The sequence below is a fragment of the Rhinolophus ferrumequinum genome, chromosome 27 (assembly GCF_004115265.2).
Source record: "Rhinolophus ferrumequinum isolate MPI-CBG mRhiFer1 chromosome 27, mRhiFer1_v1.p, whole genome shotgun sequence".
Lineage (NCBI taxonomy): Eukaryota > Metazoa > Chordata > Mammalia > Chiroptera > Rhinolophidae > Rhinolophus > Rhinolophus ferrumequinum.
The window spans coordinates 13659516-13677329 of NC_046310.1; the positions used below are offsets into that span (position 1 = coordinate 13659516).

At 36.6% G+C, this 17814-nt stretch overlaps 1 protein-coding gene across 1 annotated transcript in view; it reads left to right on the forward strand.

Moving 5' to 3' along the window:
* The window catches only part of DNAH14 (dynein axonemal heavy chain 14), a 200405-nt gene that overhangs the window by 160487 nt on the left and 22104 nt on the right, over window positions 1-17814 (forward strand). The window contains exons 67-74 of the mRNA XM_033099365.1: window positions 130-251; window positions 2103-2347; window positions 6134-6552; window positions 6630-6828; window positions 10631-10867; window positions 12830-12915; window positions 15382-15538; window positions 17013-17223. Of these exons, the coding sequence (XP_032955256.1) occupies window positions 130-251; window positions 2103-2347; window positions 6134-6552; window positions 6630-6828; window positions 10631-10867; window positions 12830-12915; window positions 15382-15538; window positions 17013-17223 (1676 nt within the window). The remainder of the gene's footprint in view (window positions 1-129; window positions 252-2102; window positions 2348-6133; window positions 6553-6629; window positions 6829-10630; window positions 10868-12829; window positions 12916-15381; window positions 15539-17012; window positions 17224-17814) is intronic.

Here is a 17814-nt window from a genome sequence, read left to right on the forward strand (position 1 = left end):
GTTCAGTTCTCTCAGAGCTTTTACTGGTGTCCAGATAGTGACAAGATTTACATTTTTTAAAGCTGTGTCTTTTCAACTGATTTATTGTAGTGAGATGAGTTTTTCATTTTTATCTATTGGGTTTTTCAGAATCTCCCTGAAACATTAGCTCCAAGTTTAAAGGCAATTTTGAAGAAGGACATCTATCAGAAAAGAGGGCAATATTTCATAAGGGTTGGTGATTCGGAGATTGACTACAATTCCAAATTTAGGTAATGTCTCGTCGTTAAACTGAGTCAAGTGTTTATATTTTTTGAGACAAACAATATTGAAGAGCCTGTTGTTCAGTCCTGATAAGCTTCTCCTGGAGGAAAGAGTCAGATTGCATTTTGAATGTTCTTTTTATTTTCATGTTTCCAGTTTTTGTGCTTTGTTCATTAGTATACAGAATAGAGAACAGACTTTTATTTATTAAGTCACTGCAAACCAGTATCTTTCAGAATGTGCCTGATGAACCCAGTTAGCTGCATGGTCTTCAGAGCTGTGCAGGAAGGAAGGGCAACCAGCAGAAAGCCTGGTCTCGCCGGCTCTGGAGGAGTTTGATTTGATCTGTTTGCCTAACATTTTATTTGGACAGGAAAAGCAGCCTCCATGAAAAAAAAATCCAAAATCCGTATTTGATATCTAGAGCGAAAAAATAAGAGATTTTTGCCTAGACGGATAAAAACATTGTTTCCGTGTCCCAAGCAGTAATGGGTCTTCAGGAATTCGACTCCCACCGGACAACTTTGCAAAGCACTCTGATGTAGTCAAATTTAATTACCACAAAAATATAATTCCCAAATGAATAAGACATTGGAGTTGTCCCTCACATGCCTTCTCTCCTTTACTTCATAAGCAGAAAGTTGCTGGGTAAGCAAGTAACCAGCAAAGAGAATGAGAAGATGATTTTAATGCTCCCTAGCCTGGTGCATTTCACTTCTCTCCATGGCCTCTGATAGACTGGCTCCTTACCACCTGGTCCTGACTCTTAAATCTGCTGGCTACTGGGCCCTCTCCCATGGGCAGCGACGCCACATCCTTGCTCCTTAGAATTCTCTCTTCCAGCTTCCTTTCTTCTGTTAATAAAACATTCCTCAAAACAGCATTTCTAGGGACTCTAATAGGTGTCACTCAAAAAAGTGATCCCATACTTCTTTAAAGCTCTTGGTTAAAGTTAAATAACCTTTTTTCTTACAAGGACTTACTTAAAACCCCTTTGTTTAATGAACCCTGTGCAGAAAATAGCATTCTGCAGAATAAACTTTGGAAAACACTGTATAACCCATTCTTTCTTTCTCGCTGAATATTATACGATTCATTAAACAACAGCTCTAGAAATGCTAACAGAGTAACATTTTCCTGAATTGACAACCTGGCCCCCACGTTTGAATTGGGTGTTTGAGGAGATTGTGGAGGGCAGTGTTTTAGACAGCACACTGGCAGCAGATCCTCCACTCTGTCACTTCCTGGCCATGTGATACGAACAACTTATTGAACCTCTCTAACCTCAGTTTTACCTTTTGTAAAACAGAAAGAGGATTGTCCCTATTTTATTGGGTTGCAGTGAAGACTAAACAGGATCCATGATCCACTGCCACTGGTATCACCCTACTCCAAGCCACCATCGTCTCGCACATTTTAACGTGTCTCCCAGCCTCCTTGCCCACCTCCTGCTCCTGCACAGACTACTCTCAAGATAGCAGTTAGAGGGATCCTGTTAAAAACAGACCGTGTCTGTGCTCTACTCAGATCCCTCCATTGGCTTCCTACCCAGGGTGGGACTTTACAGGGATCGAGTAACAGGGCTAAACTCCTACTATTTAGCTTTTTCTTTTTTACTCTGTCCTTTTGCTAAGACCAAATACAGCATGGACATAATTTATGGTTATATTTTTAAAGTCTTAAATAGCAAATGTATTCACATAGTATAAATGAGAGCCCACTTGTGTACAAGGCTGAAATAACACTAAAAATTAATCTTGTTTACTTCCAGGAGAAGTATTTTTTCCATTATTAAATAAATGTTTCATATTTTTCCTCTGCACATCCTTTGAATAACGGGTGCCTTTCTTGTGTTTTAGGTTATACATGTCTACAGAAATAGACAACCCCCATTTTTCTCCATCAGTTTATAATTTTGTTACTATGATCAACTTCACGGTAACATTCCAAGGTTTGCAAGATCAGCTCTTATCTACTATCTTAACTCATGAAGTTCCTCATTTAGAAAATCAGCGTTTCCACCTATTGGAGAGTATTTCTCTTGACACTATGACTCTTGAAGAACTGGAGCAGAAAACATTAAATTTACTGCAGAACACACAGGGTAAGTTATTTAGTGATATTAGGAGACCTTTGCATAGCTTTGTGAAGGACTCAATAAAAGCTATAAGGACTGTATCCTGAATTGGCACCAAACTAACAAATCTCCATTTTCACCAAATAACTGATTAATATAGGTGAATCACCCCATTTCTAAAAGTAAAACATTGTGAATTTTGATGTTCCTTTGTTTCTACCTCTGCTTTAGTTCATGTCATAGGACATTTGCCACCATACAATCGGTATAAGTTGTAAAAAAATCCTATGGAGACTGGTTAGTTTCTTCCTCACTCTGTGCCTATACTTCAGGGACATGACTCTGTTACGTAAATCAAGTTAGATTAGAGGGACCAACAGATTAAGTTTTCCCCAAGCATTAATAACCAAACTATCAAAGGACACAATTCAGTAACTTATATGTATATCCCATTGAAATAGGATGTTTATTGAAAGAGCAGTGGAAATCACTTCCCTTTTCAGCACAAGAAATGTCTAAGAAACCATAGTCTTTTAAAGTAGACGATATAATTTCTGAACAACTAAATATAAAGCATTGTAAGTTTCTGGGGCACACTGGTATATCTGCTCCTAAAAGGTTTTCGGAATACCCAGTTTCACAATGGAGGAGGAGGTTTCTCCCATACCAACAAGCAATGCGAAACCAGCTAGGTGTCCTCCCTTCTACCCGATTCTACACTGTCTTCCTGAGATAGCGTCAGATTCCACAGGTTAAGGGTTCTGTCCTACAAGACTGCCCCCTAACCCCTATTTCAGATGCCAGTCACAAGCCTAGGGTGTCACCTATACTTTCAACAGACCAGCTACAGGTTGGAACTTTCAACATTAGGAAATATGGACAAATCCTCACTTAAAAGTATATTTCTTCATATGAAATTTTTTAACATTTTATTAGTTTCAGGTGCACAAAACAATGTAATAGTTACATTTATCATTTGTATCCCTCACACAGTGACAACCCCCCTCCCTGCATCCACTACGCCTCTGACATCACACACAGCCATTACATTTTCACTGTCTCTATTCCTAATGCTGTACTCCGCTTCTTGTAACTGTATATATATATAAAATTGTAGTTGACATTCATTATTGTTCAGCTTCAGCTTCAGGTGTACAGTGCAGTGATCAGGCATCTACATCATCCCTGAGGTGGTGTCCCAAATGAGACAAGTGTCTATCAAATACTCTACAAAATCTTTACAGTATTGATTACATTCCCCAAATTGACCTTTGTATCCCCATGGCCATCTTGTGGTTACTGACTGTGCTTTCTAATCCCTTCATCTTCTCCCTTATCCCCATCCCCCCTCTCATCTAGCACCCTCTGTTTTTCCTCTGTGTCTCTGAGACTGTTTCTGATTAGTTCATTCATTTATTCTTTTCTTTAGATTCCACAGATAAGTGAGATCATATGGTATTGGTCTTTCTCTGTCTGACTTATTTCACTTACCATAATGTTCTCTAGGTCCATCCATATTGTTGCAAATGGTAAGATTTCCTTCTTCTTTATGGCTGCATAATACTTGTATAAATGTACCATAGTTTCTTAATCCAGTCCTCTACCGATGGGCATTTCGGTTGTTTCCATGTCTTAGCTATTGTGTATAGTGCTGCAATAAACATAGGGGTGCATACATTTTTTTTAAATTAGAGTTTTGGATTTCTCCGGCTAGATACCTAGGAGTGGAATTGCTGGGTCATAAGGTAGTTCCATTTTCAGATGTTTGAGATACCTTCATAATGTTTTCCATAGTGGCTGCACCAATCTGCAATCCCACCAACAGTGCACAAGGGTTCCCTTTTCTCCACATCCTCGCCAGCACTTTGTTGATTTATTGATAGTAGCCTTTTTGACTGGGGTGAGGTGGTATCTCATTGTGGTTTTTATTTGCATTTCTCTAATGATTAGTGAGGTTGACCATTTTTTCATATGTCTGTTTGCCATCTGTATGTCCTTTTTAGAAAAATGTCTCTTCATTCCTCTGCCCATTTTTTAATTGGGTTGTTTGTTTTTTTGGAGTTGAATTCAGTGAGTTTTTTATAAATTTGGGATATTAACCCCTTATCAGATATATCATTGGCAAATATCTTCTCCCATTCAGTAGGATCCCTTTTTGTTTTATTGATGGTTTCCTTTGCTGTGAAAAACTTTTTAGTTTGATGTAATCCCACATGTTTATTTTTCCTCTTACTTCCCTTGCCCGAGGGGATATATCAGTAAAAATCTTACTCCAAGTAATGTCTGTGATATTTCTTCATATGAAATTTTAAAGATACATTTATATCTGGAAGGACCTGACTTTATTCCTTTTCTATAATTTTCACCTAATAAGCTGTTTCTTTGTAACACGTGACTAAGCCATGCTTCTGTTAATGACAAGACTAGTTACATGGACAAGGTTTCCATATCCATTTCTCTTGTAAGATTGACATCATCAGCTGGTAACTTCTTAGGGAGCAAAGCCAGGACATCTAAATATTAGGTGATATACATAGAAGGTGCAAAATTGAGCTTACAAGATTCAGAAGTGCAGCCACTCCCATTTTATGAACCATTAGATCCCAAATGTCATATTTTGCTATAACTTTTGCCTAAGTTGGAGAAGAGATAGATTTGTTGAGACAAAGGAAAGTTCTTTACAATAATACACACCAGTGCACTATATGCTGTTATTATTCCTTTGGTGTTTATTCCCTACCATTTGTTCCTCATACTAGAGTCCAGTATATTTAAAAGACTAACCTTTTACTAATAGTGGTTTTAACAAAAAGTGTTCTTGGAAAACACTAAAGAAAAAGACTCCTTCAACCTGTATGTATTTTTCCTACTTGTTTTTCGGTTCTAGTAAAATAGGTCGTCCTTACTACCTCTTTGTAAATATTTTATCTTTGGTGTGACTCCCCAGCCCCTGTGGGCAATGGTGTGGTAGGGTGGGGACTACGGGAGGTGCCCGCAGCTTAGGTCAAGCTTCACCTACATCAGTAACAAGATGGTCTCCAGATCATGGAAGGTAATAATCCCATAGTTTCCTACAACGGGCGTGTTTATCTGTACTTAGTTCCAGATACCACATTTTAAGAGGTCTCTTTTCAAACTGAAGTGTATCCAGAGATGAGTATCAAGAGTGGCGAGGGTTCTAGAAATCGTATGATTTTAAAAAAAAAAGCACTTGAGGAAAATGGGAATAAACAACCAATAAAACAGTAGCATTTATAATAGAAATATGAGCGCTGTCTTAAATATGTCAAAGATGATAGAATTATTATCTGGGTTTCTAGAGCAGTGTTTTTTCAAAAGGTAAGTGGAAGCCAATTACTGGGATGAGAAATCAATTTCATTGGCCATTATCAATTTTATTTGTTTAAAAAATAGAATACAATAGACAGTATCACAGTGCATCACATGAAATAATGGTACACTTGTTATTTTGTGGAAATTTTATTTTTATTTTCTATATGTGTAGCGGATCACAGTGGAAATGTATTCCTTATGATGGAATGACTACTTTTCATGAGCCTATAATAAAAAATAGAATCCACAAACACTAAAGTTATATAAAGAAGAGATTGAGGGAGTGAGAAGGGAGGCATGTGTGCTAGTAATCAAATTTATTAGAAATATGACGTCTTCACCTAAGAACTCATCTTTGAAATAAAACCAACAAAAAACCAACAGTAAAAACTCTTACATAAAGAGTACAGAATGAGGAAACTGCCATTCAATGTTCCAGCGGTTTTTATTTATTTAAATTTATTTGTTGTTTTTCTTTAGGATGTATACTAGATGATGAGGAAATTGTAGACATCTTAAGAGAATCCAAAATTACTGCAAATGAAATTTCAAAGCGCATCAATGCAGCAGAAAAAGCAGAAAGTGAAATTCAAGCAATACGTAAAAACTATCTCCCCATTGCTACTCGAGGTGCCCTGCTCTACTTTCTGGTGGCTGGTCTGACACAAATCAATTACATGTACCAGTTCTCCCTAGAATGGTTTCATCAAGTTTTTGTGTTATCAGTAGTTTCCAGCAGCAAAGAACAAGAACACAGTTTCAAAAGGGAGAATAGGTCTCTGAAAGAAGTTCAGGAAATTACAAATCTCTCAAAAGAACCTAAGTTAAAATGTGAGGAAAATCCCTTAGAGAGGCATCTTAAAAATTCAATAAATGTGTTGACAAGAAATATTTTTAAGGTGAGACATTCTTTAATGTGAATTTTGAAAATTTATTTAATAGACAGATTAATCTAACAGTTATGTTTTCCCCATAGGTGGTCTCTTCGGCTCTATTTAATCAGCATAAACTTTGCTTCTCCTTTCTGCTTTGTACTACAATCATGCAACATAATGCTAATGAAAGTCTACCTCAGGATGACATTGGATTCCTACCAGATAAAGAATGGAACATCTTCTTATATTCTGGCATATGGATAAATATTCCAGGTGTGATGCCCCCGCCTAGACTTGATAGTAAGCAAAAGTAATTGCTCTGGATTTAGCAAAAACCCATTATAAGCATGGTTCCCTAAAAACTACTAAAAGATTTCTAAGGTGCTCCAAGTCAGTGCTTCTATATTTATCAAACTGAAAGCATCTTGAGATAGGTGCAATGTCTGATTCATCATTGTATCCCCTACACTGTTGAGCATATAATTGGTACTCAAGAGTTTTGGAATGAATGAATAAATAAATGGCAATTGCTATAGTTATTGTAATCTTAATCTACACGATTATGGAGGCTGAGAATTCCCATGATCTGTAAGCTGGAGAACTAGGAAAGCTAGTGTTGTAATTCAGCCTGAATTCAAAAGCATGAGAACCAGAGGAGCTGATGGTGTTAAGTCTGGTCTGGATCCAAAGGTCATCTGAGTTCAAGAGAAGGTGAGGCTCAAGCGAAGAGAGTTATTTTGCCATTTCTCAGTTTGTTTCTTCTGGTTAGTTCCTCACTGGATTGGATGATGCCCATCCATATTGGCGAGGGCCATCCTCAAGTCAAATGCCTCCCTAATCATAGGCGCCAAGTCCTACAATAAATCTCCTCTCATATATCTAAATATATCCTATTCTGTTTTTCTGGAGAACCCTAATAGAGTAAACACACACACACATATACATCTGTAGAGTAGTCACAAAAGGAAACAAAAAGAGAATCATTGAATATAATTACAAAATAATCCATGAAATACAAAGGCCGTAAGAAACAAAAAGAAGGACATAAAAGCTACAGGACATCCAGAAAACAATTAACAAAATGGCAATAGTAAATCATTCCCTACAGATAACTATGTAGATGGATTAAACTCTCTGATCAAAAGACATAGATTGGCTTAATGAATACAAAACAGAATATAACTACATGCTCTCGATAAGAAACTTACATTAGATTTAAGGATACACATAGGTTGAAAGTGAAAGGATGGAGAAAGATATTCTAAGCAAATGATAAGAGTAGAAGTGGCAATACTGATATAAGGAAAATTAGATTTTTAAGGCAAAAACTTAAATTGTAAGAGACAAAGAAGGACATTGTATAATGATAAAAGGGTCAATTCTTCAAGAAGATGTTACAGTTATGAATTTTTATGCATCAAACCTCAGAGCTGCTAATTATATGAAGCAAACATTGACAGAATTGAAGGGAGAAATAGCTGCACCACAATGACAGTAGGAGATTTCAGTACCCCCTTTTCAATAATGGATAGAACAGGGGCCGGTCCGGTGGCTCAGGTGTTTGGAGCTCCATGCTCCTAACTCCAAAGGCTGCCGGTTCGAGTCCCACATGGGCCAGAGGGCTCTCAACCACAAAGTTACCAGTTCAACTCCTCAAGTCCCACAAGGGATGGTGGGCAGCGCCCCCTGCAACTAAGATTGAACACGGCACCTTGAGCTGAGCTGCCTCCCGGATGGCTCAGTTGGTTGGAGTACAGGCTCTCAACCACAAGGTTGCCTGTTTGACTCCCGCAAGGGATGGTGGGCTGTGTCCCCTGCAACTAGCAATGGCAACTGGACCTGGAGCTGAGCTGCGTCCTCCACAACAAGATCGAAAGGACAACAACTTGACTCGGAAAAAAATAATAATAATAATGGATAGAACAACCAGACACAAGACCAAGAAGGAAGTAGAGGACTTGGACAACACTGTAGACCACCAGAACCTAACTGATGTACACAGAACACTCCACCCAACAATAGCAACACTCCTGGATGCGTTCTTCTCAAGTGCACATGGAACATTCTCCGGGATAGACCACATGTCAGGCCACAAAACAAGTTTTAACAAATTCAAGAAGACTGAAACCATATAAGGTATCTTTTCTGACCACAGTGGAATGAAACTAGAAATCAATAGCACATGAAAAATCAATATTAAAAAATCAGTTTCATTTCTGTACATTAACGACAAACATAGGATAAGGAAATTAAGGAAACAGTCCCTTTTACAATAGCATCAAAAAGAGTAAAATACTTAGGAATAAACCTAACCAAGGAGGTGAAAGACTTGTCCACTGAAAACTACAAAACATGACGAAAAGAAATTAAAGAAGACACAAATAAATGGAAAGCCATGCCCTGTTCATGGATTGGCAGACTTAGCATTGTTAAGATACCATTACTAACCCAAAGCAATCTCCAGATTTAATGCAATCTCCGTCAAAATCCCAATGACATTTTTTGCAGAAATAGAAAACTTCTTCCTAAAATTCATATGGAGTCCCAAGGGACTCCAAATAACCAAAACAATTTTTAAAAAGAAGAGCAAAGTTAGAGACATCACACTTCCTGATTTCAACATATGTAGTTCCAGTAATCAAAACTGGTTCTGGTATAAAGACAGCCAGAGATTAATGGAACAAAATAGAGACCCCAAAAATTAACCCATGTGTGTATAGTCAAATGATCTGCAACAAGGGTGCAAAGACCAGTCCATGGAAAATGGTCAGTCTCTTCAACAAAAAAACTGGATATCCACATGCAAAAGAATTAAATTGGACCCTTACACCAAATACAAAAATCAACTCAAAATGGAGTCAGACCTAAACAAAGACCTAAAACTATAAGACTCCTAGAAGAAAACATAGGAGAAAATTTGCATAACACTGGACAATGATTTCTTGGATATGACACCAGTGCACAGGCAACAAAAGAAAAAATAAACAAATGGAACTACATCAAACTTAAATACATTTGTGCATCAAAGCCCACAATCAACAGAGTGAAAATTCAACCTCTGGAATGAGAAAATATTTTGAATTATATATCTGTTAAGGAGTTAATGTATAGAATATATATTTAAAAAAAGTCTTACAACTCAACAAGAAAATCAAATAACCCAATTTAGAAATGGGCAAAGGACTTGAATAAACATTTCTCCAAAGGTGTTATACAAATGGCCAACAAGCAAATGAAAAGATGTTCGACTCTGCTAATAATTAGGAAATGCAAATCAAAACCACAATGAGCTATCATCTCATACCCATTAGGACGCCTCTACCAAAAAAATAATAAGTGCTGGCAAGGATGTGCTGATACTGGAACCCTTGTGCACCATTAGTGGGATTGTAAAATGATGCAACTGTAATGGCAAACAGTATGGAGGTTCCTCAAAAAATTAAAAGTAGAACTACCATATCCCATATTTGGGTATAAATCCAAAAGAAATGAAAACAGGGTTTCAAAGATATTTGCACACCTGTATTTATAGCATCGCTATTCACAATAGCCGATAGGTTGGAGCAACCCAAATGCCCATAGGTGGATGAATAGATAAACCAAATGTAGTGTATACATACAGTGGAATATTACCCAGCCTTTAAAGAAGGAAATCCTGTCACATGCTACGACATGGATGAAGCTGGAGGACATGCTAAGTGACATAAGCCAGTCAGAAAAAGGGCAGATATTGTATCAGTCCACTTATATGAGGTATCTTAAAAAAGTCAAATTCATAGAAACAGAAAGTAGAGTGGTGATGACCACGAGTTGGGGGAGGAGAAAAGGGTGGTTTAATGTGCACAGAGTTTCAGATTTGTAGAAAAAGCTCTGGATAATGTTTCACAGCAATATGAATATACTGTACTGAACTGTACACTTAAAAATGGTTAAGATGGTAAATTTTGTTTTTTTACCACAATGAAGCGTTACCTTTTACGTAATTAATTTTTATATAAAATGGCTTTTTCTCAACAACAAATATTTATTAAGCATCCACTTTGTAACTAAAAGGTAAAGGATATATCTCTTCCAATGTGACAATTTTTCCTTTCCCATTAAGGCTTATATGAAATGTGTAGAAATCGACATCTTCAGTGGTTATCAGATTCCATGTGGAAGCAGTGCCAATATGTCAACAGTCAACTAGAACCATTTTCTCTTCTATGCAAATCCCTCTTATCAAACACATCCCAATGGAATGCTTTTAAAAACAGTAAGGCTGCATATTTTCTGATGAGCATACCCTTCTCTTCAGAAAATGCTTCATCGGAGGACAGTGAAAAATCACCGGAGGAAAGTAAGAAAGCATTCAATGTTTTAGTCTAACTTGATTATATGTGTATGTAGATTATCAACTTGTAAGTGTAGTTCAATATATTATGGAAAAAACTGAAAAGAGGAACATTATGTTGTCACCATGTCTCATGTTCTCTAATGTAATCCTCACGACAATCTTCTGAAATGATTATTATGAACATTGTGGTCGATGAGAAACTCTGAGGAGAAGTCAAAATTTCAGAGAGGTGAAATAAACTACCCTAGTTTTGACACTTGAATCTGAACAAACCTATGCATATAACAGATACGTGTTTTATGTAACAGATACGGTTTTTTTAATTGCATAGGAAATAGAACGCGCTTTAAATGACTTGCTATTTTTAGCACATCTTGTCCTTGTTTTTCCACTTTGAACTTTCCTCCCTTTTCCCTGTCTATTCGGGTTACAACCTAATTTGTTTTCCTTCCATATTTTTCTCCATTTTGCTTCCAGATTTTTGCCACAATATATAATTATGTTGTGCAATAATGTAAACATCGTTACACATATTTCATTCACTTTTATTTCTATGAGATAGGTAGTCAGAAGTGGAGTTGCTGGGCCAAAAATATATCATTTTTATGTTAATAGTTGCTGCAAGTTGCTTTGCTTTAAAATCCATGATAATTCATACGTCCACCAACCACTATGTGAGTGCCTGTTTTCCAAGAAGAGTATTGATCTTTTTTAACTTTTGCCAATCTAAAAAGTTTAAAGTGCTCTAATTTGAATATCGCTGACCACTACTAACAAGTTTAGGTGCCTTTCCGATGTTTGTTGACCATTTGATTTGCCTGTTCATGTACTTAGACCATTTTTCTACAGGATTGTTTATCTCTTATTTGTCCATTTGTAAGGACCCCATTAGTGTAAGATGATTAATTTTTTGTGTTTTTAAAGATACTAATCTTTTCATCTGAATATTTTTTCAAAATTTTTCATTGTCTATTGGATTTGTTTCTAGTATCTCACCGCACAAATGTTTAAATGTTTGTATAGTCAATTATGTCTATTTGTTTTTCTTTTATAGCTTCTTGATTTCCAGTTCTGATTAAGAAATTCTCCCCTAGATTTTTCCCTCTGGGTCATTATTTTATTTTCTTGCATTTGTCACTAATCAATTTTGGATTCATCATTTATTATGGGTCAATATTTTTATTTAAAGGAACTTTTACTGACCCATTTTGTAAAATGAAGATCTTTTTATTTTTCAAGTAACCCCAAATTTATCAATTTGTAGCTAGATTTTTTATGTATCATGGACTTTTTTTATAAGCTCAACAAACCTATGTTAGTTATATTTTAAAAAGCTATTTCTATAATCTAAGTTGTATTTAAAGTTAGACATTGGGGAAATACCACAGAAATGGAAGGCAGGTAGAAATGATAGCTGTATCTGGGGTAGTTAGAATGAGAACTAGAAGACTTCCCACTTTGCAAGACAGTGTGATCCAGTAGGACTCTACTGCAGTGATGAGAGGAGTCAGTATGCACTTTTGCAAAAATTTGAGTTTCTTGTTGCATTTCCATTTGATTCTTATTTCCTATATCTTTTATAGGTAGATTACTATGAATAAAACTGTCTAACTTCTAAAGTTATTAGTTTTTTATATTCCTTGAAAGAAAACATCACATATGCAAGTGTAGGCATGCCCTTTGCTTCTCATTTCTTTCCTTCAGCTGTCTGTCATCTTGTTAAAGCGCTATTCATCAACCGCTTTGCCAGGGCCAAGTTCAAACTTAACTTTAATGTCTCCCTCCTCTGCGGTATTAAGGATAGTTAGTGATGCCTCAAATCCTATAGAAATAAAGCTCACTTTAAAAGCAGTCAGCCTGTTCAAAAAAAAACAACAACTTCATAAACAAAAATTTTCATTTGTGGTATCTTTGAGTGATCCAAAGTGTTTGATTGTTAATCTCAGTTTCTTTCTCTATATCTAGCTGAACTTGTGAATGAAAATGAAGAATTATGTAGTCCTATATATTTTCCCTGGGAGAAACTCACTCCATTTCAAAGACTTATTTTGGTAAGGTGTGCTATGAGAAAATATTGATATTCTAAATTTTTTGAGCATTTTGTCAGTAACTTAAACCCTTCGAATCTAAGCTGTCATAGCAAAACATCGGTTTCACAAGCTAATGTTTAACAAATGTTAATGTTGGAGAGAAGCATTTACACTCCATCTTAATGTTTCTTTCTCATGGGGGAGTCCAGTTAGAGTAACAGTCCTGACATCTCTCTGTCCCCTTCCTCACTCCTCCCTAGAGAGGAGGAAGGATTTATCAGATGGGTAAATGTGAGAGACAAACTCAGAATGCATTGTTCAGCCCTTTCTCCCCTGGCCCTCTTGGGATCTGCCTGCCTGCAGAAAGCATGCTTTCTGCTCTGCTTCTCAATGCCCTAAATTATACAGAAGCAGGCCCTGGCCCTTTAAAGAAAAGCCAATGGCTGCCCAGCACTCCTTGTGACAGATAAGTCTGTCTAACTCTAGGGTTCAGTATCAGGAAGCTTCGCACCTGCGCCACACCTCCACCACATCCAGCAGCTTGGCCTGTGTTAGTAACAAAGGTGACATTTTGCCTGAGTCCTCTGTTTCTCAGTTGCTTCAGAATCTGGCTGTAGGGGCAAGGAGAGGGGGCTGGGTTAGAGGTGTGAATGGGGGTCATTTATGAGCCCCTTAAAATATCAAAAGCTTAGCATACTGAGCATTTTGCATATGTACTTTCATTTAAGCCTCATAATAATCTTAGGGGCGGTAGGCACAATTATTTTCTCCATTTTACAAAATAGGAAGCCAAGGCTTAGAAATGCCTGATAAAGCCAGGATTGAAACTCAGAGTTTGACTGTAAAATCTGTGCTCTTGGCAGTAACTCTATATTATCTTTTACCAAAGTAGGTCATCCTACATTTGTCCTTATTACCTCAACAATCTTTTTATGTTCACATTTACCCTTCAGTTTAGTGAGGGAAAACTCAGTCCTTTCATTCCCCTCTTGACCCTAAACTGCAAATTCCAGCTTGGACAGCCAATACTTCTTTTGATGTCTTCCTTAAATTTCATTTTTGCAACACTTTATATTTCACTCTAGATAGAGGTTGCAAAAAAAAAAAATTCATCTGACTATAGACATGTTTTATGTGGCCCACAGGTTTTGTTGTTGTTTTTTCAACATTTCAAGAATAATTTATCACTAACCAAATGGATTTTGAATTTAAGGAAATCTTTCTTACAAGACTTCAAAGTCTTCAAGTAAAGATAACTAAAATATACAGTATTTTAAAAATTCTACGTACATGTATATCTTAAGTACTTAAATTTTCTAATTTTTTTGTTTTGGCAAAATATACATACATTATTTCATTTAATTCTAATAATCCCTTTTAACCCTACTTAGGTGTAAAATTCAGGGGTATTAAGTACATTCACACTGTTGTGCAACCATCACCACTATCCGTTTCCAGAACTTTTTCATCATCTTAAAACAGAAATTCTGTACCTATTAGACAATAAGTTCTCCCTTCCTCTCACTAGACCCTGGCAACCACCAGTCTACTTTCTGTCTCTATGAATTTACCTGTTCTAGGGACCTTGTGTAAGTGGAATCACGCAATATTTATCTTTTGTGTCTTAGAATAATGTTTTCAACACTTAGAATAATGTTTTCAAAGTTCATGCATGTTGTACCAGGTGCCAGAATTTTCTTCTTTTTTAAGGCTGAATAATATCCCATGGTATATATAGACCATATTTTTGTTTATCCATTCATCTGTTCATGGGCACTTGGATTGCTTCCACCTTTTGGCTGTTGTGAATAATGCTGCTATGAACATTAGTATACACGTTTTTTGTTTGTTTAGTGTTTTGTTTTGTTTTGTTTTTAGAGCCAAACTGCAAGTTGAGAGATTGCACATGAAAATCCCGATTTCTAGTTTCTATCAAAAAGTTAGAAAATCAGGCAATACTTGGCCCACAGTCCTCAGTAGCAGTAACTGGAGCTGAGTCATGTCTGCCACTTTGAACCAGGGCACCAGTCTTCTCTGCCTCCCAGTTCCTTCCTGACACTGAAGTTGAAGGCTGGTTGCCACTTAACATCATACTTGCATCTTTGTTTTTCTTACACAAGACAATTATTTTTCTTCTATCCAACCCACTTCTCTAGTTTATGTCATCCACCTGGTAACTGTAGAGACTGATACCCCTATCCCACCTGGGGCCCTTCCCTTATGCGAGGGCCACCTTGTGCCTCTATCTCTTTCACACTCTGACTGAGATCTTGCTTTGGACCTGAAAACCAAGTTGTGAGGGTCGAGAGCAATAATGGCCATTTTCCCGCCACACGTAGACTCTCTCCCGTTACACTTGTCCAGAAACACCATAACTCCAACTGAATGAATACATCTTAGTTTATTTGTTTGTTTGTTTGTTTGTTTATCATAGTGAATATTCCTTTGGGTGGTTTTAAAAGTTACCTTCCATGTTTTCTTTTTTAGATAAAAATTCTTAGGCCAGAAAGTTTACATAATTCCGTGAGTAAGTTCATAACTGAAAAAATAGGAAGTGAATATATTCACAGAACTGGAAATACCTGGAAAGAAATATATAAAGAATCCAGTGCCAGAACCCCACTGATACTTATTCACTCCCATGGTAAGCTACTTGTAAACAGTTAAGATGATGAATCAATTTTGTCAAAAGATACAGACAAGTAGGTCCTATGTCAGGTTATTTCATGTTTAAAATATTTTCCCATTCTTATGTAAGTATTTGGGGAAGGGACAGATTTAAATTTTAAAGTATATTCAGAATGAATCTTTCTAAAAATGTAAAAGAACAAAGAGAAGACTAAGATTGCCCAGATTCACAAATGTGGAAAAATTGATCTGCACTAGTTTTCTGTTCAGAAAATACCTCCCAAACATGTAATATTGGTTGCAAAATTGGGATTTCCCTTGCATTGATTAACTTTTCATTTACATTGGCTCATGAAAAGATATACATGTTATAAAATTAACACGTGGTCCTGCTGAACCACCTCTTGTATTCCTCAGAACTCCAAATGCTGTTCTTTTCCTTTTTCTTGTCTTTGGTCTACAGACCCTAAGCAAAATATTTTCTTCATGTATCTCCTGTTCTTCATCATCTCCAAATCAAATGTGTCTTTAGAATTCACCATTTTCAAACTTTGATTCTATCTGGCAAAAATCTCAACCAAAATGCCTCCATGTGGAGGCTTTCTCATCTGAAACTTTTTCTATGCAAAGCAACTGGCTATATGCCTGGCACCCTAATAACGGGTGCTGCCCATTTCTTGAAGACTTAGCCCCAAACGGCAGCTAGGGCTCTAGCCTTCACATCCATGTTGTAAACAACAGAATGGAGGCAAGGAACAATTACACAACTATGTAACAAACATTGCTGTCAAAGCCTATTCACAAAACTTAGATGTCCAGACTAAGCTGCAAGAGAGGCTAAAAACAAAATATTTTACCTGGGTACACAGCCATCATAAGTAACATTGGGGTTCAGCTGCAGAGGAGGAAGGGACAAGTGATATTGGAATAGGTAACCAGCAGTTGCTGCTATAGGTAGATATTATCATCCCCATATGTTAGAAAACCTAGCTTACCCAGTCAGTTCCATGTTTCCCCGAAAATAAGACCTAGCCGGACCATCAGCTCTAATGCGTCTTCTGGAGCAAAAATTAATATAAGACCCGGTCTTATTTTATTATAGTATAAGACCGGGTCTTATATAATATAATATAATATAATATAATAATAATATAATATAATATAATAATAATATAATATAATATAATATAACATAACATAACATAACATAATATAATACCGGGTCTTGTATAATATAAGACAGGGTCTTATATTAATTTTTGCTCCAAAAGACGCATTAGAGCTGATGGTCTGGCTAGGTCTTATTTTTGGGGAAACACAGTAAGTGGCGGGGTCAAAATTTGAACTCTAGGTACTAATTTCAAATACTGTAGTTTTTCCACTATGTCTATACGTTCTCCTACCACCACTCAATAAATGCTAGATGTAATTTTTTAAGAGGCAGTTAGAGGAATTTGCAATTGTATGTGCCTTTCCACATTGTTATACAGGGATTGATATCACCGATGCACTCCTGAAATTTGCACAAGAGTTAAGAGGAACAACCTATCACGTGACCATGATTTCTCTGGGCCACGGCCGGGAAGCTAAGGCAGAAGACCTCATTGCTAAGGCCCTAACCAAAACAGAACAATGGGTCATTCTCCAGAACTGCCATCATGCAGCATCGTTTATGCCAAGGCTTTGCACTATTGTAGAATCGTAAGAGTTTTACATTTATTTATAAGGGATTAGATTAATTATTAAAGCAATGAAGTAAAACAGGAAATGACAACATATATTATACTTAAACAATGATAACATAATGTGATGGGCCACTCAGAGGAAGCTGTCTTATGTGGGTTCTATTCTTCTAAGACCTTGAAAACTACTCTGAAAATATATAGAAAAAAGGCCTTTTTAGTTTTTATTTTCCATCTTGTTTATCACCTTCTCTTTTTCCTTCTCATACTCTCATTCTCAATAAATATACATGCATACATACACAAAATATATAGATGTACAGCTCTGTAACATAGTTTTTAATATCCTGTGATTCCAAGCAGCAGAATGTAATACTTCATATTCATACTTTCAGTAATAATTTGTTTTATGGCCTGTATTTAGTACTTACCTGACTTTCTCTAGCTCAACCCACTTTTCTAGGTTTTATCTCCCAAAGCACTTGCTCACTCAGGCAGCAATTTCCATCAGTTCAGTCTTTTTCTTTGCAATGAAAGTACTTGGAAATTGATTGCTATAATTTTGAGTGAAGAATGAACAATGTGGGGGAGTGACGTCAGCATCATGATA